General features: G+C 44.6%; 1 protein-coding gene across 1 annotated transcript; it reads right to left on the bottom strand.

Moving 5' to 3' along the window:
- Positions 1–151: 151 nt before the first annotated feature.
- On the bottom strand, positions 152–4092 carry LOC148291092 (uncharacterized). Its single transcript, XM_088245339.1, has 3 exons — positions 3503–4092; positions 1362–1509; positions 152–991 (listed from the first exon to the last, which is right to left on the bottom strand). Exons 1-3 carry the CDS (start codon positions 4090–4092, stop codon positions 152–154), a joined length of 1578 nt encoding a protein of 525 aa, XP_088101465.1.
- Positions 4093–23037: the final 18945 nt, after the last annotated feature.

The raw sequence follows: 23037 nt of genomic DNA, 5'->3' as shown, positions 1-23037 counted from the left end.
CGATCCTTACACACCGCTCCGGTTGACGTTCGTCCAGCGCCACCGTTTCGAGATCTTCGGCAGGTTGTGCCACCGGAGTGGGCATTTCCTCCCTTGGATCGTCCACTGGTTCATTGCCGTTCGGCAAGCTTGCGACCGTGAAGGCTTCCTTTTATTTGTGGGGAGCTGCCGATTTCAATGCTGTGGCGTAGCAGTTCCGAGCGCTCAATTGATCGCCCCTGATTGCCCCCATGCCGTAGCAGGTTGGGAACTTCATGAGTAGCATGTGGGGGGACAAGTGGGCCTTTATTGCCGTGAGCGCCGTTCGGCCGACAATAACGTTGTACGCCGTAGGACAGTCCACCACAAGAAACTGGTCATAGACCATGGTCCTTCGTGGGGCTGTGCCGAAAGAGATTGGCAGACTGACACTGCTGATTGGCTGGACCAGGTCTCCCGAAAAGCTTAGGAGAGGCGAGAGTTGCCGATTGACCTGGCTGTCATCTATCCCGAGTTCTTTGAATGCATCGGCGAAGATGACATTTACCGAACTTCCATTGTCGATCAGGATTCGTCCGACATCGAACTCGGCAATCTCGGCTCGGATGATCATAGGGTCGTTATGTGGGTAGATGATCCCTTCCTCTTCTTCCTCGGAGAAGGTGATGGGTTCCCACCTGACTTTCGGCATCTTTGTGTGGCGGCTACTTTCAATGCCGAGGACTTGGGGGTATTGTGCCGCCCTGACATACTGCTTTATCGATCGGTTGGATGCCCCGGCCAGGGTTAGGCCTCCGCTGATCGTGCTGATCATGTTGATCTGCCGGTTGGCGTTCGGCACTGGCGCCTGTTGCGGCCTGGCTATGTACTGATCCAGTTTGCCTTCCCGAATCAACCGCTCGACGATCTTCCGCAAGCTGATGCAGTCCTCAGTGTTGTGGCTATTATGCTGGTTGGTATCGGCAGAATTTCCCTGTATCCCTGCCGTCTTGCAGACTAGGCTTTCGGAATGCTGGCTTCGGGATTATCTCGTTTTCGTTCAACAGCACTGCCTCGTAGGAGGTATTGAGCAGGGTGAACACCTCTGTCCCCTGGTTATGTGCCGGTAGTGGGGATCGGTAGTTGTCCCTGCCGTACCTGCTCTTGTTTTTCTTGGAATTCCCCCTTTGGGAGCTTCCGGCGTCTTTGCGCTTGTGGCTTTCAAGGTGTCCGGCAGTTTGTGCTGCTGGAGCGAACGGCGATGCCTGTGCCGTGGAGGACCGCTATATGGGTTCGCTCTGCCGAGCCGTGGGCTCGGCCCTCGAGTTGAAGTATTCAGCTTTGGCGTGGATTGCCGCTTGTTTCATGAGTTCATCGTACGTACGCCAATTGCTGCTGTGTACCAGATACCGAAAGTGTGAGGACCGTAGGCCACTCTTGAAGGCGCCGTAGGCTGCCCTGTCATCGGTATCCGGACATCTCGAGTATTCATGGCTGAATCGTGCGGCATACTCACGCAATGTGTAAAACCAGGCCCTAGGCTCTAAAAGCCTACATAAGGGGGGGAAGTAGGCTAGAGGTCAAAGACCTACCAAATTAAAAATTAAGCCCATCTAAGAAATAATAAGCGGAAACATAAACACATGCACAACCATGGTGTTCAATTACTTAGCATATGCAGTGAGTTAAAGGAACTGACTGCATGAACTTGGATTGATACAGACAACACCACGTATTAAAACAAACAGCAACCCTTGTGATTTTGGATCAATACAGTACAACGCGTATTGATCCACGTTAGTGTGCTGAAGTCATTTGAACAGAATGCAGCAAGTACAACAATGGCAACATGAATATAAACATACACAAAGAGTTGTTGACCCAGAAACCCAACAAGGGGAAAAACTGGGGGCACCAAGCCAGGAGAGATCCACTATGCTCATTAAGAAATACAAGGAAAAGAAGGAAGACTTAGCTCAATCTATCACCTATAGGCAGCTTCAATCACCCTTACAGCAAGCACCACTTCCTTTATCTCTTAGCAGCACATCCTCTCAAGAGCACCAAGCTCAAGTTGCATATGTATGAAGTGAGTTATGGTTTCACATATTCATCTATCTCAATCACAAAGTATGATTGAGCTAGACAAATGAAACCTAAGTGTTGTGATGATTAAACTAGAAGTAATGAACTTGAAGCAAATAGTTTAATTCAACATAACAACAATGAAACAATAAACTCAGCCGAAATCAATGTGAATATACTTGGAGGAAATTAATGTGTATGCAATCATACTCATACTCTCAAGTAATTAACAATGGCTGAGACAATAAAATAGTTTTTGAATGCTCAATAGCAAATAAGAATTGTTTTTCAAAAACTATAAACATGACTGCATAAGATTAAACGTGTATGTGCAGTTTCTGTTTTCATGAAGGATGAATGGTCTGCTTCATATTTCAAAGGAAAGTGCAACACCTATTTTCATGCATCCTTACATTTGATCAGAGACAAGTTTTGTTTAAATAGACTTTGATACAAACAGGTTTCAAAGAGGAAAGATTAAATGCTCTGATCAAGAGAATAAAACAGAAGGAATATGCAATCTGCATATCCATCGTTGAGAGTATGGAGCAACATATTAAAAACTAATATTGTGTGCTCAAGGTGAAACAGCCACTTGAAATAAAAAACCATGAACCACAATGAATGAATATAAGCAACCTATGCTTTTGTCAGATGCACGTGAAGTAAAGGTTTACAAGAGAATGGTTGAAGAGCATATGCAAATGACAATATTATAAAACAACTTTCAAGAGAAGCAAAATAGAAACGTTTTTACCAAGCTCCCCTCCTTAAGGCCACAGACCAAGTTTCCTTTAAACAAGGAACGGCTCAAGACACAACAATAAGATAAGGAAATGATTTATTCCTTTTTGGAGACCATGTGGTAAGGAAAGGGAACAACAAAAAGCATGGGAGCCGCAAGTGGCTATTGGAAAAGAGGAACAATAAATAACATACCACCCATCACTTTTAAAAGGTGGAGACAAGAAAACATTTTATAAGGAGCAAGAGTATGGGTTATTTAAATAAACAAAAGCATGCTCCCTACAATATATTATAACATAATATATTATGTCTCCCCACACAAAATAACCAAACTCCACACACACACCCGTTGAGCTAAGGAGGAAACATTCAACAAGGAGTGAATAAAGAAATCTGCCAACAGCTTGAAAACAGACGCAACATGGATTAATACTTTCATAGAAAGTATTAATACAAAGAACAGACAGCAGCATGAATGTACGTTGGATCAATCCAAGTGAATATGGATTAATCCATGTGAGCAATGCAAATGATTATACCTTTTGATCTGCAACGAGGAGACTTGGAAGCCCTTCAACCCACACTGATTCTAACCTAGAATCTAATTATTATTACAAAGGTTTTGTTGGTTTAAGAGAAGAGCCAAAATACAATATTGGTTCAAATAAGAACCTTACACAATGGTTCGTCATCTCTCTGCAGGATGGTATACAGGTCATCGGCAGAGTACAGTCTGTCTGTCTGAATCATGAAGTGGTTCAGGAAGATTTGCTTCAGCTCGTCGAAGGAATCGACCGTCTCCGGTTCCAAACGGTAGAACCAATTTAGAGCTGCTTCTGTGAGCGAGGAAGGGAACAGAAGGCACAGGCCTTCGTCGCTTAGCCCTCGGCACCCTACTGCCGATTGGAAAGAATGAAGGTGCGTCAGTGGATCCTCTACCCCTGTGTAAGGGGTTATGCGTAGGGGCTGCACGTCCCTATCCTGCCGTGAGTGCCTTATGCGCTTGGTGAAGGGTCCTGGCCGGAGCCTTCCCCAGTCCGGCTCCTGAGAGCGAGTTCGATCGTCCTCCATCTTCTGTACCCTTTGAAGGAGGAGGCGGATGACAGGGTCCCTGTCCGGTATCTCCTCCGCTGTTTGATGCACCGATCGCTGCTGGGACCGGATGGGGTTAACTTCAGAGAATTTCGTCGGCGTTGCCGAACGGTAGGATGATGACCGATTGGTGGAAGGAGTGTATTCTCGGTCAGACTCTGCCGTTGATTCCAGGACTCGTATCCTCCGTATTGGAGACTTCCTCCCCATGTTTCTTAGTCGGGGATCGTCCAAGTGGGCATTTATCCTGATCGGCGATTCCTGCCGTTCGGACTGCCGTTCGACTTCCCGCTCTAGCAACCTGTGTCGGCAATTGATATAGACCTTCTTCGGCACATGGGGCTTATTTTTTGGTGCCGGGACCACCAATTGTTTAGACGGCGCAGGCGTTGCCTTTGCCACCCTCTTGCTCTTCTTCTGCCGACGGGGAGTCTGTAGGCTCTCGGAAGATCGATTGGTCTAGATGTTTTGTGTTTGCTGCTGATTGACCAACTGTTGTGTTTCATCCACCCTGGATGAGAGGAAGTTGTTGTGTTCCTGCAACCTAGCCATGTCCTGCCGAAGGGACACGACTTGGGCTAAAAGCTCCGCATTTTCAGCGGGTTGGAGCACAAGTGGATTAGTTGCCGGGGTGCATGGGGGCGGCGCTGGGCTAACCCCGCTAGGCATGCCGAACGGCATCCCCTCCTGCGGTAGGAACGTAGCTTTTGAGTTGGTCCCCATGTGTTTTGGGATAAAGGGTCGATTTTATCGGCTTCCCACAGACGGCGCCAAACTGTTGATGCCAAAAAGTGGTTCTCTGACTTTGAGGGTCAACTTAGTAATTTTATGCCTTCGGTATCCTTGATGCCTCGGTAGTCTATGTGATCTGCAATATGAGCAAACGCACGGTAAGACCTAGGGCACCGGTGTGGTACCGGCCGAAGGCTCTCCGATGCTTAAGTAAGTTCGGGAAATAGAAAGTTTAATTGACAGATCAATAGGCTTGTATGCCGTTAGTTCTGATTACCTCTATTTTGGGATAGTTGGCCTCCTTTTATAGGTCTTGGGAGGTGTGCATTTGTTGATAATTTCGATGTGGGACTGTGGACGTCGCCTTGGAGCGTGCCACGTGTCCCAGGAGTGGGCGTTGCCCTAACGTAGTGATCGGTAGGTAGGGTGCTGAGGGCGCCTCTAACCAAACCCAATCTCCTCCACGTGTCCTGCTCTTATTGGCCATTTATTTTGGGTGTAAACAAGAACCTACAGACCTTATTCCTTTTTAAAAAAAAACTTTTCCTCCAGTGTTCTTCGTGTTCATTACCCTTTTTTCGCATTTCCCCTTTAAACACTCATCTTAAGCCTACTCTAATGGCCTCCAATACCCCCACATCTGTTGAAGTTCGGTCCCAAACCTTCCAAATTGAATTCGAGGCTATTTGCCGAGATATTCAGGGCTCGATCCTCCCTGACATCATCACGCCCTGGGCTGATGACGATGGTGCCCCCACTGATTCCTGCGTTCTCGGCCCCTCCATTAATGGCGGAATGCCAGAGAGGCTTGTGGCCCATCTGAAGAACAATCTAGTGGATCTTTCGGCCTTTGACGGGGGAGACTTCCAGGACTGGAATGTCCTCAGGCCGCAGCAACAGTGGCCAACCGTGACCCCAGACTGGGAAAAATGGCTGCCGAGGATGGAGCATTTCTTCGGTCAGCAATGGAAAGATCAAGGCATCTACCACTTGATCAAGCTATTCGATCGGCCACTCGTCATGGATCGGTCGCTCTTGGCCGCAGCCCTGTGCTTCTGGTCGTCGGCCACCAACACCATGAACTTTCGGTTCGGCATGATGACGCCGACCGTTCTAGACATGGCTGCCCTGTTCGGCCTGTCCCCCCTCGGCGTGGAAGTAAACGCCGCCCTTGTTGCTCCCGAAGTGGAAGGGAGCTTTAAGGCTACGTGGCCTACTCTTGCGAGAGTTGCTGGGAGCAAGGTGAAGAACATGCTCAACTACTCCAGTTTCTACAGCAACTTCGGCGTAGAAGACAGCGCTGAAGACGACGCCATTGCCCCTCTCGGCGAGGTTGAACACGCCGTGTTCTTGCTGTACTGGTTGTGCAAGTTCGTGTTTTGCACCCAGGTGAACAAGGTTACCTTGGAGTTCGCCCACCTGGCCGATTACCTAGCGCAGGGCGGTAGGTTAGCACTCGGCCCGTTCCTACTTGGCCACATCTACCGCACGCTTCATGACATCGTTACTGATGGGATGAAGCCGAAGCACGGTGGTCCACTGTGGGCCTTCCAGTTCTGGCTGCAGGCCTACTTCCCAGAGCTGAGGGGGGTGGCCGCTCCCCAAGACAACGAGCCGCTGGCCAACGCATTTGCTCGAGCCCCCAAGAAGCATAACGCCACGGCCTTCTGCTACAAATTCTTCTACGGCTTGGCCGAGAGAACTGGTACGCAGTTCCGAGTCTGCCTTTCTCGGCCATTCCCTCTGTTCCTGACTCACGACCTCTCCGTCGTTCCTGATGTTGAGACGGAGAACGATCTGAAGGAGATCTGGGGCTCCTTCCTGGTTTTGCGCGACCTCCATTGCGGCCTGTCCAAGGCCGGGGCCGAGGTGTATCTGCCGAACTTCGTGGCACGACAGTTCGGCCTAATCCAAACGGCCCCACTCCCCCCCTATCAACCAACCGGCTATCGTCCCGGAGGGCCGACGTCTCCCAGCAGCACGGTGTGGCTGAGATCACCTTCCAGCTCCAAAAGGGAATGAACTTCCTGACTCTGACGCCTTGGTCGCGCCGTAATGCGTATGACGAGGATGGAAGGGTCTGGTATGAGGAGTGTATCTCGGCCAGATTTATTCGGCCTGTTGAAGAGGCCGTGAGGGCAGCCCTGAAGAATGCAGATTGGGACCCTCAAACCCCCAAGGGCAGCAAAGTGAAGAAGGTATCAGCTGGGCCGCCTCGACCAAGTGCCCCGGCGGTGGCCGCCCTCAGGGTGACGGCCCCCCCTGGCTAGATCAGCGGCCGTGGCCTCCACCGCGGCCCCATCTTTGACCGCGGCCCCAGCTCCCAGGGCGACGCCTGTGGTGGGGGCACGAAAGACGCTGGCGCACAGGACCGTGCCATCCTCTCTGCCAGCTCGACCGACCACTGCTGCGGGTAAGCCTCGCCTAATCTTTCTATTTATCATTTATTCTTCACCGGCCTTTTTAAACCAGTTCTGTCTCTGGTCATCTCACTCTTGTCTCTTTACCTTGTATACGCAGCCTCGGGTCGCAAGAGGAGTCGAGAGGCGCCGGGTACTGAGGCCGCACCGGCCCAGAGTGCCGCGGCCGAAATGGCGGCCCCGCAGCGACTGAGGAAGAGGACCCTTTTTACCTCCTCGGAGGGCAGAGGTGAGGAGGAGGCTCCTCTTGTGATCGTGAGTGAGGCCCCCCCTGCGATCGTAAGTACCACTCCCTGGCATCCTTTTTCCCTTTTTGTGCATTCTGGTAATCTGGTTCTTTCCTTAGGACGTGGCAAGAGTTGAGGAGGAGGCTACGGTCGAGGTGCCGTTTGTAAAGGAAGCGGCCGCTGCCCACATGGTGGTCGAGGAGGTGGGAGCCGCAGAGGCGACGGTTGAGGAGGCGGCCACTGCCGAAGAAGTGGCTGAGGCGCTGGATGCTGAGATTGCGCTCGCAAACGTGCCGCCTGCCGAGGAGACTGCAGAAGGGGCGACCGAAGAGATTGCCGAGGAAGTGGCCGAAGAGGCCGCTGAGGGAGCAGCCGAAGAGGCCGCCGACGATGGCGACGAAGAGGCCAATGAAGAGGCCGCTGAGGAAGCAACCGACGAGGCCGCCGAAGAGCCTGCTGTGGACGTGCCAAGTGGGCCTTTGCCATCCACCCCTCGTCGTCCAAGCGGCATCTCCTTTCGCTCGGTAAGAATCCGCCTTCAATATACTTGGCTTTATCGTTCTCTTTTGATCTGTTCTACACTTCTGACCGAATTTTTGTCTCTAGCCTCCCCAATCGTCGCCGCCGCTGGCCATGGTTGCCGCGACCATGCCTCCTATGCCGTCGTTCCAGGACTCAACGGTCGTGGCCGAGCCAGTGATGACTAGAGCCACGGTCGTGAGTGTGCCGAGTCTCCTGCGGACTACTTCGGCGGTGATGACCGACCTTTCGCTCCCCGTGAGTATTCGACCTCCTTTTTTGTTTATCCCTTTATGTCCTAGTTAATTATCTCTTACCCTTCTCCCTCTTATGTTTAGGAGGCCACCTCCTCCGATGATCTTGTGGAGCTATACGCCAGCCTCCATGAGAAAGGGGGAAGCTCGGCCTCGGCTCCCTTGGACGAGGATTCCAAGACCGTTATTGAACGGCTCCGGGAGTTCCTTCTCCTTGATGTTCGGCAAATGACCGCCGCTGGGGCGATTACGGAGTTTAGGTCCTGCTTGGATACGGCCATGGGGCTCGGTCTGCTCGACTCGGCTCAACTGGATGAACTGCAAGCCCGTCTTGCCAAAGGCGAGGAGATGATCGGCCGGTATGCTGAAGCTGTCACACGGATGGCCGAGGGGAGCTCGCTCGAGCAGGATCTGGAGGTGATTAAAGAACAAGTTCAACCTGCAATGGCCCGACGGAAAGAAAATGACCTCGTCGTCCAACGAGAGAATGAAGAGCTTGCGCAGGTTGAGGCCCAGATTACCGAGCTCCAGGCTCGCCGAGATCTCATCCTCCAACGCCGAGATGGCGCGGTCGCAGCTGGGAGCGAGCTGAAATCCTCGGCCAAGCGAATCCTCAAAGCAGCGACTGAGACGAAGAAGGCCCTGGCCGAGCGGAAGCTGATTCGAGCGAGATGGCAGGCGGACATCAACGGTGGGGACATTGCTTGGAGAAGGATCACCTGCCTGATCTGGGGAATGTTCAGCGAAGGGGTCTAGGCGGGTGAAGAGCGGCCATCTCAACTATTTTTTTTTTCTTTTTTTTTTGGGATGTAATAAATATTCACATACATTTTTTTTAAATTATCTGCCCACATAGTTTATCTTTTGTTTCAAGACCAGACAAATATATAAGTATTTGTTTATTTCGGCCGCGGCTGGCCGTTCTCTGTTTGTAAGTAATGCCCCTTTTTGTCTAAATACAAGGGCCTTCTTTTCTGAAAAGCTAGATGTATATTGTTGCTTTATTTTGACCGCGCCGTTTGCTTACCTTGCTCGCCTACCCTCCTCTTTTCTTCTTTTTGACTTTTTTGTCGTAGGTCCTCGGCGCCATCTTCTTTTGAACTTGCGCCGAGTTGTAGGCATCGAGTTCCGACTGTTCTGAATTCTCTGAACTCCTGGGCCTCATCTGCAAGTGGCCCTTCTTCTCTTGGCCATGTCGCCCGATACTTTGAAAAAATCGAACCCTCTGCTTTGATATTTTACCAGGGTCATGGGCGTTGGCCAAGACATAAGGGGCTATACCCACGGCCGAAATTTCTGAGATATGGCGTGCCCAAAAAACCTTAGGAAATAAATCGTGCGCATTGCTAAGTTCCTTTGACAGGCACGGCCTTGGGTAATCTGGTGCCCCCAGCTCTCTCTTTATTAAATCGTCTTTCACGATAGGCCGGATGTCTTCAAACTGAAACCCTTGACACGGCCTGCTTCGATGCGCATTATTTCGCGGCCAATCCTGCCGGGCCGTTTGAGCAACGGGCTTGGCCGTAATGACCGAGCCGGGTAGTTTCAGTGGAACGATGTGGGTTTGGCCGAGATAATCTCGGTCGGCTGGCCATCGAGGTATGGTCACCTGGTTCTGCTGATCTGTATCATAAAGGGAACCTAGGCGCGTTTGCATTGTCGTCTGAATGGCCGAATCGTGTATTTGCAATGATAGTGCAACAGTCATGCCTTTTTGCTCGCACTGTTGTGGTAACGCTTCGGTCATACTGCTTTGGCCGGACTGTGCTTGATCGGCCAAAGTATGGGTTGGGCCGAATTGCTCGGCCGTAGACACCGTAGGACTCCTCCTGAACGCTTTGGCTAGAGCGTGGAGTGGGCCACATGCTTTCTTTGCCGGTTGGTTTGGTCCGGGACTCGCCCTTGTGGGCTGGGACTGCCCCCAGCTGTTGGTCGGCGGCAAAGAATGCTGGCCGTAGCCTAACGCTTGGGTACGGGAAAAGACGCCAAGGCTGCTGCTTTCGCCGTATGGCTCAATCCTTTCACGTTCCTGGCTTCTATGTCCGGCTCCAGGGGGTGTTATGAGCGAAGTCGCCTGCATTCTCTCCTGGAAAAGCGTTCGTAGCTCTGAAGAGAATCTGTCCATCGTGGGCATGAAGGATGTTTCCATCCTGCAAGCCTGCCTGGACATCAAATCCTCCATTACTGCTTGTTCCTGTATGGACTCGGCCGTATGATCCGTCATTACTGGAACGCTGGCCGAGATCCCGACCGTATGTTCGGTCTCGGTAATTGGTGAAGTGGACTCAGGAGTCTCAGAAGTTATTTCGACGGCTTTGTTTTTGAGCTTTGCCTGTGCCCTAGTTTCCACCATAAATTTTTGACAAGTATCCCACTGGGCGTGCCAAAAGTGTCTGCCGCGCAAATCTCACGGCCTGGAGTTCCGGGCCGAGGGGATATGCGTTGACACGCGGTTTCCTGCTTTTGGGTGCGGTGCGGTTGTGCGCGGGCGTGCCAGCACGTTCTACCGTGCGTCGATGTGTTGATGAGTGTTGGATGGATAAGTGGTGCGCCTGTTTGAACTCGTCTTCCTAATCAAACGATTGTAGCCGAGAAAGGAACTGGTCTCGGCAGTTAGGTTCACGGCCTGAACTACAAGGCCGTTGAGTGATGGTGTTGGTGGTGGGTTTTGGACGATGCTCCGGCGCGCTGCTCAGGGAGCGACAGTCGTGTGATATATGGGGTGAGTGAACGAACAACAAGGATGGTGCTCCGGCGCCTTGAAAATCAAGGGTCGTATGATATATTGATGAATGGATTTTCCTTACAATCTAACATTACTCCTAGGAAAGCAAGTAAAGATATTGAAAGTGCATTACAGGAAAAAATAAGTTGCTCCGTGGGAGGCTTTGTTTTGGTGTTGAACCTTTTGAATGTAGCTCGAGTCTTGTATTTATAGGAAGAGTCTCTTGAGGAGTAATCGAGGCTAAAAATCTGCATGGTGGAGCTTGATAGGAGCAAGTGGGCAGTCCAATCGACATTTGGGATCGTGAAGTATGGTGGTGTGACCCCAGAAATCCCGGTGAATCTCGGCCGCCACTCTTGATCGTGGGTTCTGAGCTTCTGGCCGTGGAGACGCATTTATGGCCTGGATAGCTGGTGAACCAATATCTCAGGCTGTCAGAATTCTTGTGAGAATGTCCACGTCTAATCACTCTAATCCTCATCACCAAATCCTGACTTCAGTCACTTCCCTCCTTCCCTCATGAATTAAATGCTTCTTTGTGGCCAGTGGGTTTGCTGCATTAAACAGGCACTACTTCATTAAATAAAGCCTGGGACCCTGCTGTCACGTGATGATTTGCCTTTAATGCCTTGGCCGTGATTTTGTTCGGCCTCGGCCTCGGCCTGCGCTTGAGGCCGAAATGATCATGCCTTAGCATTTCTTCTTTTGTCTTTAGGAAAGCGAAGTATCCTGGCGAAACGCTGCGTTTCAGTTTTTACGAACAAGTGCCAGGGCCGAGAGAAGGGGCTCCTTCGGCCAGCTTATGGCCGTGATTTATCAGGCACAAACACAGATTGGTGCGGGTAGTCTGTTAAGAGATTCCTCTGGTTCCTAGGTCAAGGGCTTTGCTGTCAATCTTGGCATTGTGTCTATCCTTGAAGTTGAGCTGTGGGGTATTTTTTGGGGGCTCCAATTGGCCTGAGAGGCTGGCTACAGAATTGTGGAGATTGAATGTGATGCATCCTCAATGGTGGCCCTCCTGAATAACCCTCTCATTCCTTCTCATCCCCTGTTTAGGGCTAGTTTGGCTTTGCTGTGCTTTTAAAAAAAGTTGCTTATGTTGTGTTTCGAGAATAATCAATTGTGAAAAAAAGCAGGTAGGCGTTTGGTAAACCATTTTTAAAAAAGTGTTGTGAGTAGTCAAAGCGTTTGGTAAAATTTCATAAAAAAATGTTTTTATTTTGTATAATGAGCAAAGAGACATGAATCATGATGATGCAACTATTGGTTGTTTTCTTAATTCTTTTTCTACTTTAAAAAAGAAAACCAACTTCATAATTTTTTTTGGTCAAATTTTTTCGTCTCTCTCTGCATCTCTCTCTTTTATTGTTTTTTTTTATCCTCCTGCCGCCTTTGCCTTGGGCTTCCTAGATCTCTACCCCTATCAACAACCCATCTGAAAATGGAGGATTTTGAAGGAAATATGCATATAATGCTTAGGAAATGAACTTTTGCCACAACTTACACAACAAAAACATTCTAAATGGCGGATTCATTTTGTTTATAGTAGTTGAGCTAAACATTTTTCATTTTAAACCAAGTATCTTAGTCTAGTCTCTTTGAACACAAATAGAAAAAGGAAAAATGGAATAGATCTTTACCCTTGATGACATTTTTTCTTGATTTCACAAGAATGAACACCTTTGTTGGAAAGACCTTTTTTTTCTCTTGATTTTGACTCTTTCACCTTAAGGCTCCAATATTGGAGTCATCTACCTCACCATACCAAATGCTCCTAGAGATGAAGAGAAGGCAACCAAGAAGTGTGGATGCTAGTCTACTTCATGATTGGACAAATTTTTGGTTTATGAAAGATGAGATACAAAGATGATCACTCATCAACCAAAGTAGGAAACCAAAAACCATAGCTAGGTTTTCTCCAACACTTAGCTTATATAGGACAACACAAAAGGCAATTGGGTGGGTATTTGGGGCTTCATTTGGTCTATGGGTCATGTCATCTTATGCCACTTATCCCTTGGGCCCAATAGCATTTTGGGCTATTTTGTCAATTTCCTTTTAAATCATATTTAAAAACCCAATCCAATATTTCTATATGTCAATATTACTTAATTGACCCGGTCGAACTATTTGACTTTGGTCAATTGCTCCGGTCAACATGTTGACTTTTGACCGTTGACTTTGACATTGGACTATCAACCATTGATTTGTGTCTCCTCATTTCATTTCTCCTCATTTGTACCTCTAATCACATTCTTTGGGTGTGCAGATCCGTAGGTTCCCTTTAGCAAGGGAGTGAGTTGACTTAACTCATCAGAGATGATATACGAATTAAATTCTAAAATTAAATTCTTCCTATTAATAAAGGTTAATTGAAACCTTTTAGGACATCCACAAACCATGGTTGTCCCCTAGCAGCATGTTACGGTTATCTGAGCTAAATGAGACATTGTGAAAGAACCTATTCAAATTGGAATGACCATGCAATTGAATCCTTATCTTATATCAATACTCCTTATTCACATTATTATATCATGGAATCCGATTGTCAATATCCTAATGTGAATCGCAATATTTTTTTAAAAATAGTGGTCATTGACCGCAATATTTTTAAAGAGCAGCGGTTATATTAACCGCAATATTTTTAAAAAGCGGGATTCCTGATGTTTACCAAACACTCAACCCCAGACAATTTTTTTTTATTAAAGCTGCTTTTAAAAAAAAGGAAAAAGTACAGTAAACCCCCCAACCTATTGGGCCATTTTCAAGTACACCTCAATCTATCGAAAATTTACAATTACATACACAACGTCACGAAAAATTACAAGAGAGCCCCCTCCGTTACCGAGATCGTCAGAAAATCCATTATCTGCCTACGTGGCATTTGTTGGACCTATTTTTAATTGACGTGGACTTCCACGTGGACAAAAAATAATAAAAAATTATTTTATTGTTTAAATTATTTATTATTGTTAAATTAATTCAAAATTTAAAAAGCAAAAAATAAAAAATAAAAAAAATATGGCAAAACCTAGAAACATTAACATTAAAAATGAATTTAAAAAAAAGAAAAAAAAATCTCATCTCTCTTCTCCAACCCAGCCAACATTCAGCTCAAGCAAGCTCACAACAATCTAGGCAGCAACAACCCATCACCGTTTCTGCTGCAATCATATTTGCAAACCTAGATTTGGAACCCAACTTAAAACATCAATTACAACAATCCATCACCATTTCATCTGCTAAATATAACACAATTCACATAACCAAAACCCATAAAATTTAAAGATTGAATTTTTTAAGGAAAAAATTGATCTGATAATCCTTAATCTCCAGAAAAAATAAAAACAGATCTCCTCTCTCTTCTCCTACCCAGCAAATCCTCTCTCCCTCCCGACTCAATCCCACCTCTTGGCCACCTCTCTCCCGTCGCCCACCCCCAAACCCAACTCTCTTTCTCTCTCCTTCCCCGTCCTAACCCACCCCAACTTCTCCAGCATAGGCCCAGCCGCCAACCATTATCAAACCTAAACCCCCGCCATCCTTCTCTCCTCCCCCCTCCCCTCGCCCCCCCAAAAAAATCAGATCAACCGGAGACTAGGGATTTGAGCTAGACGAAGGTTAGGGTTTCGACTGTGTTGACGAGGGCGAGGGCGAGAGCTTTTTAAGAAGTAGAAACCAATTGCTGGCGATCTTATCCTTATGCTTCTTCTTTGCTGGCCTAACGTGGGTTGCTTCTCTGCTCCAGTCAAATAAAACCATCCAAGGAAGATGGACCAGATCACGAAATTTAATTTCCCAAAAAATTCATAATCAAAATATTAAATCCTAATTTAACTTGAAGTCTTTGCTTTTTGCTGGCCTTTTGACTTTTGCGATTTGCTGTCCACAACTTTCCAAGATTGAAGATTGGAGAAGGGCTTTATTTATTCATAGCTCTAGATTTGGAAAAAGAGCAACCGAGAATTGAGTAAGCACACAATTTTTTTATGATCTGTTTGGGAACCGAGTTCTTTTTTTCTGGGTTGGGGTGGGAGAGGTTGGGAATGGGGTGGGGATTTGGGGATGGGTGGCCTGAGTAAGCTTGGGTGGTGGTTAGGGTGGCTGGGGGCTAGGAGAAGAGGAGAGGTGAGTTCTGGGTTGGTGTGGGTCGGGAGGGAGGAGGAGAGAGAGAGAGAGTTGTTTATGTTTTTATTTTTTTAAAATAAATATTTATTATTTTAAAAAAATAGATAATATTTTATTATTTGTTTGTCCACGTGGAAGTCCACGTCAATTAAAAATAGGTCCAACAAATGCCACGTAGGCAGATAACGGATTTTCTGACGATCTCGCTAACGGATGGGGCTCTCTTGTAATTTTTCGTGACGTTGTGTATGTAATTGTAAATTTTCGATAGGTTGGGGTGTACTTGAAAATGGCCCAATAGGTTGGGGGGTTTACTGTACTTTTTCCTAAAAAAAATTAAGCATTACCAAACGCTACCTTAATCTTCTCAATTGCTGTAATTTACAACTGCATGGTGATTGGTCATGCTCCCTATCCCATGTCTACCGTGAACAAAATAAGGTTGCTGATGCGTTAGCTGCCAAGAGCTATGAATTCCCTTTAGGCCTTCCTGTTTTGGGGTTGGAGCCCCCCTTAATGATATTATTGCTGTTGATGTTAGCAGTACCCCTAGTCCCAGGTTAATCCCTATGTAATTGTTTGGTTTTGGGCTCTTGGCCCTGCTTTGTACCAAAAAAAAGAAATAGAAGGGAAGCAGTTCATTTGGGTAAAAAGGTACCGAAAAGAGAAAAAAGAAAAGAAAAGGAATTCACTTTACCTTTGTTGTCATAATGTACGTGACACAACTTTCAATTATTTTTTGTTGGGTATAGTGGTGATTTACCCCATGAACTTGTACCTTGCTTTCAAGTATCTCCCTATCCTTTTTTTTAGAAAATTAAGGATATGAATTTTTTTTTCCTGCCAATTTCCCCCCTGCCTTCTAAATCCTTAATATTTCATCTAATTTGCCGTTAAATATGAGGGCAAATTGGTCATTTTAATATTAAAATAAAATAAAACAATTTAAATGATGATGATTTAGACGGTAAGGGGGAAATTGGCGGAAAAAAAAAGTTCATATCATTAATTTTCTGAAAAAAAGGATAGGAGGTAAATAAAAAATTAGGTACATCACTAGTATGCCATTTTTTGTTTTGAGCACTGACCACTTCTGGCTCTCTCCGTAAATCACGTTCACATTTGGGAAAATTTCTTTGGTCCAAACGGGGTAGTAATAATGCAAGAAATTTTCTTTTTTCTCAATTAGCTATTGCTTTCATGTTTACAGCTGTTTTTTTAATGGCTGGTTGTAGAACAGTACGGTACTTTCACATCACATGACACTTGCCACTGATCACTTGAGAATTTGAGAGACGGAGTGGAGAGAGGAAGAAAAACAAATATGAGAATAAAAGAGAGAGAGAGAGAGAGAGAGGAGGGAGAGTTGGAGAGAGATGGAAAAGAAAAAGAATATAAAGAATATAAAAAAAGAGAGATAGGGGCCCTACGTAGATCCGCCACTGATCACCATCCACTAGGCCTGAGCACGGTCCGATTTAGACTGGTTCTCAGGCAAAATTGGAACCGAAACCAGTACTATTCATCGGTCTGGTCCGGATCTTAACAAAAATACCAAAGAAAACTGGACCAACCCGGACCTGTTTATGTCCGGTTCGGTTCCAATTTTTCACGGTTTGGAGCGACTCTGTAGCCTAACTGATATTTTTACAAACATCAATGGAACAAATCAACGAGTCCATACAAGAAAAACCAGATATGAAGTTATGAACCTTAAAAGATAAATAATAATTTTAAAAAAAACTATCTAGCAAAACAGATCTGAACCTCAACTGAGCTTTAAATTTGAATGAAAAATCAGATTCCATATTCGAACAATAAAAAAATCAGATTCAAGAACTTAACCCAAGATATTCAAGAACCCAGATCTGCAAAGAAAGAGATATAGAGGGAGAGAGACAAACATAGAACCAAGGAAAAAAAAATCAGAGTATTAGAAAATCAGAGAAAGAGATGAAGAAAAAAGAAAAGAGGAAGAATAAGAGAGAAAAAAGAAAACGAGGAAGAAATGAGAGGAGAGAAAGAAATGGGAGGAAAGAGAGCTTAGAGCTCTAAAACCACGGTTTTTCATGGTGGGCTCTCACATCTCTCTTGTGATGATGACTGCCTCAAGTGCTAGAACAAAAAAACTCAGAGGAAAAGAGGTGGAAACAGAAAGAATGGGAGAGAGAGAGTGAAGTGAGCAAAAGAAAAGAAAGAAAGGAATAAAGTGACTGACGTTGATGGATGAGATTAGATAGATAGGGTTATGATATTAGTATTTTAGTATGGTTTGTTGGGCTTGGGATATTATTAGTATGGCTTGTTGGGCTTGTTGGGTAGTTGGGCTTGGGATATTTAGTATTTAATATATATATATTTTAAAAATTAATTTAGCCGGTCCGGTTCGGATTGGACCTGTTCTATAAGATAAAAAACCAGAATCGGAACCGGTCTGAACTGGTTCGATTTGGATTTGTCTCGGTTTTTGACTTTTTTGGTCAACACGGTTTTTTTCGGATTTATTTGGTTCGATTTTGTGGTTTTGCGGTTCCAATGCCCACCCCTACCATCTACTTCCATTTCTGCAAGACATTTGACTCCTTCAGGAGCAGCGATGTTGCTCTTGGTCTAGACAACGTTCCTATATTTGGGCCATCAAGTCAACACTTCAACACCTCCTATATTTGGACATCTTTGTCTGTTAGAGCAACTCCACCCATTTGCCCCTTGCCATGGCAAGGGGGGGGCTAGGGCAGCCACTATTCACATGAATAGTGGTTGCCCTTGCAAATAGTAAACTTTGTGTTTCCACCCATTGCCATGGCTAAGGGCAATTACTATTCATTTTTTTGTTTTTTTCACAATTTTTTTTACCTCAATAATTAATTTGGATAATATTTTCGGGATAAGATTTTTGGGTTCAATTTTCGGATGAATTTCAAAATTCAAATTTCAGATAAAAATTTGGGTTCAAATTTCGGATGAATTTCAAAATTCAAATTTCGAATAAATTTGGGTTCAAATTTCGGATGAATTTCAAAATTCAAATTTCAGCTAAATTTGGGTTCAAATTTCGGATGAATTTCAAATTTCAGATATGATTTTCATCCAATCAAATCAAGCCACGTGGCATCTCTATCTTGCCAAAATATTCTATAAAACCAGAGGCTCAGCTCATACCTCTCACACCACATCTTTCTATATTTTCATTTCTCAGAGTTTAGAATTCATACTCAATTCATTCTCAATGGAAGATTTTAGGAGAAGCTTGGAGAGGCAAGAGCGAGAAAGAAATGAGAGAAATCGTAGAGCAGATGAAATCAATGAGTTGCAGAGACAAGTTGATGAACAAGTTGTCATAGCAGTGGCTTTGCAAGATGAAGAGAACCAAGGTCGCCGCCATGGTTCACGAATCGGCCGCCGAAAGAATGTGGACAGACATAGGCATTCTCGGGGTAAGAATCTTTTGGAAGATTATTTTATCCCAACTTCTTTGTACTCTAATGTTGATTTTCGAAGGCGATTTAGAGTGGCACCCCATGTGTTCAATAAAATCATGCATGATATTTGCAATCATGATGCATACTTTGTTCAAAAGTGTGATGCTACTGGTACTTTGGGACTTCTTCCGGAGCAAAAGCTTACTGCTGTTATACGAATGTTGGCGTATGGAGCATCTGCTGATCAGGTGGATGAGGTTGCCCGGATGGGGAAGTCAACTACGTTGGAGGCTTTGGTACGATTTTGTCTTCGCAGCCTTTCGGCCAATGGGCCTCGGCTCCTTTTCGATGGGTGAGTCTTCACTCATAGGGGAATCGAGAGGTGACTCCGATGTCATTGAACCACGGAGTGGCGTCTCATTTAACACAACGGGGGGACCCGTGGGAATAATTATGAAGCGTTTGCAATATTTCACCACATCCCAACATTCATGATGGTTGAAACTTTTTTTGCCACCCCCGGTTGCACCGAACCACATCTGTGCTTGAATCATCTATTTAACAAAAAAAAATGGAAGTGCGAGAAATATTTAAAATATATTGGATATGCAAGTAACCAAAAAATAAACAAATGGAAATGCAATTAACCTTACAAATAAATTGGAAGTGCAAGAAATATTAAGAAACAATTGGAAATGCAAGAAATATTAACAACATATTGAAAATGCAAGAAATATTAACAACATATTGAAAATGCAAGAAATATTAACAAAATATTTAAAATGCAAGAAATATGAACAAAATATTTAATTTGCAAGAAATATTAACAAAATATTGAAAATGCAATAAATATTAACAAAATATATAAATTAGGACATTAAACTTAATGAAACGAAAATTACAAAATACTTACCTCGTTAGTACGATTTTCCCCGCTTCTACAGTTTTCCATCGCTTTTGACAACGCATCTCTCCATTTTCCCAACTCTTTATTTAGAATTTTCCACCTACTAGATAATGCCATTTCCGTACGAGTAGACCCCGGAATTTTTTCACAAAATTCGGCATGAATTTTTTTCCACATATGAAAAAATTTCATCTCATTGCCTGTCACGGGACAATGAAAAACTTGGAGCCAAGCCTCACACAAGGAAACATCTTCCATGGTGCTCCACGCCCCTCCGGTTTCGATAGAAGAAGCCATAAAAATAAGAAGAAAAAAATTACAAGGTTAAAGAGAGGAAAATGTTGAATAAAGAGTGAATAATAGTAGAAGTAGAATAAAATGTATAAGGATTGGTGTTGAAAGTGAAGGGTATTAATAGGTATTTATAGAAAAAAAATTCAGAATTTTTTAGTATTTTTTTTCATAATTTTTATTGCCAAAAAATCGCCAGCCGTTGGATTGGAGGAGAGAAGCAGATCGGAGCGCCCAGGTTACGACACCTGTCTTCTAGCCGTTGGTGATCGCGCAGGGCTGACGTCAGCACGAGCGAATTCAAATTTTTTTAACGTTGGCGCGTGCATTGCACGCGCCAACGTTAAAAAAATTTGAATGCGCTCGCTGACGTCATCCTGACGTCAGCCCAAACCGAGTTTTGGACCTCGGGCTGAACTCGCCTTCGGGCCAGCCCGACTTGCTGGGACCCGCACCTTGCCCGGGCCTGGGCTTACCGCTGGAAGCTCCTTTTTTTGCTTTTCTCCCCCCAGCCTTGGGCTAGGCTCATGGATGCACTTGCTCTTACGTATTGACAAATTGAGATATCATTTTCCCATTTGATGTGCTCAAAATACAATTTCAAATCACTGAAATTTCTTGCACATTGGAGGAGCTTCCACTGCCAGCTGAAATCGTCACTTTCAACCTTTCTTATATTCAAATTCGTTCTACCACTTTCTGAGCAACTAGTTTGGATACAAGGCCAACAGACCTATGGTAAGGATCTTTATAATTTACTTGTCTGAAATGTTTAAGGACACCTTTGAGAAGGAACTGACTGAATTTTGCTCATGTTCAAGACTGTTAGAAATTCCCTTGTTCTAGCATGTTGTTTCTGTTACACAAATGACACTGCCTTTTTCCGAAACCCTCATATCATTGTTTACAGGATTGCCTGCTTGGCTATGCAATTCTAATATTTTATGTCATGAAAGTCTGTCGTCCCCATCTAAATATCTTCTACAGTTTCTAAAATCACAATTACCTACCGTTGATTTAGTCATGGAGTTGGCGCACGTTTGGTTAATTGAAAGGCGACTGCGACATTGCTTGTGTTTTGAAACAGTTTTTGCTCCTCATTCTAATATCATCCTTGTAAAATCTGAAACCATCTAGGCATTTTATCATTGCCTTGAACATTTTATTGTTTATTAACAACATTGTGTTCTATTTATTTGGTCTCATTTATCGATGTAAGTTAATTTTTTTTTTTTTGTAAGAATGATCTTTCAATTATGACTTATAAAATGATGGATTCAGATCATGGGATAAAAAAATGTCGAGAGAGTCCAAACAAGTGGCTCACATCGTATTAACTTATTAACTGATTAGCGCTTACGCTCTAGTGTTCATCTTTAATATTTATTTAATCTGACTTAAACAAGGACCCATATATGAATTGAAATTTATTTGGCGCACTGCTCTGTATGAGAATGACATGTATGTTGACAATTTGACACATTATTTGATAAATAAAAAAACCTCATCGAGTCTAGCATTATTGACTGGATATTATATATATCTTACCAGGATATGAAAATTCAGAAAACAAATACAATTAATTGCTACAATTCCATGAAGAACTTGTCTTCTCGCCTGACCAGATATTTAGGATGAGAAAAAAGTCGCTACTGAATTAAACAACACCCCATCTGTACAAACATAAGTAAATAAAACACCACCCCATCAAACAAAAAAATAAGTTCAAACAGCACAGCATATGGCTACTTGTGAAAAAAACCTTCAATCTCCAACATTATCAACATGGCGGCTTTGATTAACAAGAAGCAAGAAAAGAAGATCAGTATTTCCATCTAAGCAAAAAGTGATCTTTGCGCTGTTTTTCTAAAATTTGATTCTGCAATAGATATTACAACGAAACTGAAATGTGATTATCAAATAAATTAACCATACATACATTATGCAGTTCACGAAACTGATACACGGATTTAGCTTGCTTTTTGTAGCTAGAATTGTTTGGTCCCAAATCCCTCGCACTAGGTCAATTTAAAAAGGCCCATATCAGAAGGAGTTTTTGGGCTTTATTTTGAAAATGCAGAGATCAGCCCATAAGGTTTTAGAAAGCCCAGACCCTTGAGGGCCAATTAAAGCAAAAATCGGCAAAATTTCAAAGATCTCCAAAAGCCTGGAGAATCAATCACTACCGTTGATCAAATCAAATCAAAAGCAGATATTATGGAAAATTCTCTTCCAAAGAAAGGCCCATGTGACGGTGAAAGTCAAAAATCTCAATTAGGGAAGTGATGGGGAGTTAATGAAAGCAGGTGTTGAGGCCCAAAAAAGTCACGAGAAGCTCAAAGACATTTAAAGCCCAAAATAACATGTAATGTTGGTCATGTGTTAATCCAAGCTGTATTTTGGGAATTAATTCAATAATAATAGTGTCCATGCCATGCGAAGCCAATAATACATTTTTGGTTTATGGGACGATGGATTGTACGAGGCTTGCACGAGGGATTGTGGTGTGGAAGGTTATGGAGGTCCACAAGGCCCACGGAAGCTCTTGGATAATGGAGACTTTGGGCTAGCTACTTGGGAGCACCAAAGTCCAATCCCATTACTTAGAGTTCTTCAATGTGGGTGAGCAAATGAGATATTTTTCAAGCACTTCCTTTTACCCATAGAAAATAATCATTTTCCAAATGTCTAGCTCTATCCGCTGGAAATAAGAATGTCCCAATGCTCCCTATTACCCGTTGGAAACAAGCCAATTCCAACATTCCCTTTTACCCATAGGAAATAGTCATTTTCCAATGCCTAGCTTTACCTGTTGGAAAATAGCATGCCCCAGTGCTCCTTTTTAACCATTGGAAACAGGCTGGTTCCAGCACCTCCTTTTACCTATTGGAAATAAAGGAAAACTCTTACCTTCTATAAATTGGGAGGCATTTGCTAGACAAAAATCAACCTCCCTTGGTTACTGCAAGCCTCCCAGCAACCATGAGAACTCATCTTCCTTCCTCTCTTTAGCTGCTACAAGCATTCCAGCAGCCATCCCAGCCATCAACCTCCATCCTTTGGCTGCTGCAAGCATCCCAGCAACCATCGACCAACCTCTCTTGGTTTTTGCAAGCCTCCCAGTAACCATGAGAACTCATCTTCCTTCCTCCCTTCAGCTGTTGCAAGCATTCCAGCGGCCATCCCAGCCATCAACCTCCATCTTTTGGTGGCTGCAAGCATCCCAGCAACCATCGACCAACATCTCTTGGTTGATCAAGCACCCCAGCAACCATCAAACCACCTTTCTTCCTCCTTTCAGCTGCTGCAAACACACAGCCGCTGGAAGAAGAACAGAGTATTCCCCTAGGACTTGCTTCTCCCTCGGGATGCTTTGGGCCTAGTTTTCGCTAACTTAGAAAAAAAGGGCAACGAAGGCTTGATCCACCACTCTATTGCGGTCCGAGAATCAACAAGCCCGGATGAGCCTTTCGACGGAAAAAGACCCCAACAGCAGGTTAACCAGAAGAACACTCCCCATAAACCATTTA

This window comes from Prunus avium, chromosome 8 (genome assembly GCF_965620075.1).
Source record: "Prunus avium chromosome 8, drPruAviu1.hap1.1, whole genome shotgun sequence".
Taxonomy (NCBI): Eukaryota; Viridiplantae; Streptophyta; class Magnoliopsida; order Rosales; family Rosaceae; genus Prunus; species Prunus avium.
The sequence above is the reverse complement of the archived record's forward strand: the minus strand, read 5'-3'. Positions and strand labels throughout refer to the sequence as shown.

Bases quoted from the DNA above. Each gene is read 5' to 3' on its own strand.
- LOC148291092 (XM_088245339.1), bottom strand. From the start codon at position 4,092: ATGGGGAGGAAGTCTCCAATACGGAGGATACGAGTCCTGGAATCAACG. The intron at 1,510-3,502 runs GTATACCATCCT...CCCCTTATGTAG, and splicing joins CTGTACTCTGCCGATGACCT to GCTTTTAGAGCCTAGGGCCT. The intron at 992-1,361 runs GTACACAGCAGC...TCCCGAAGCCAG, and splicing joins CCTCACACTTTCGGTATCTG to CATTCCGAAAGCCTAGTCTG.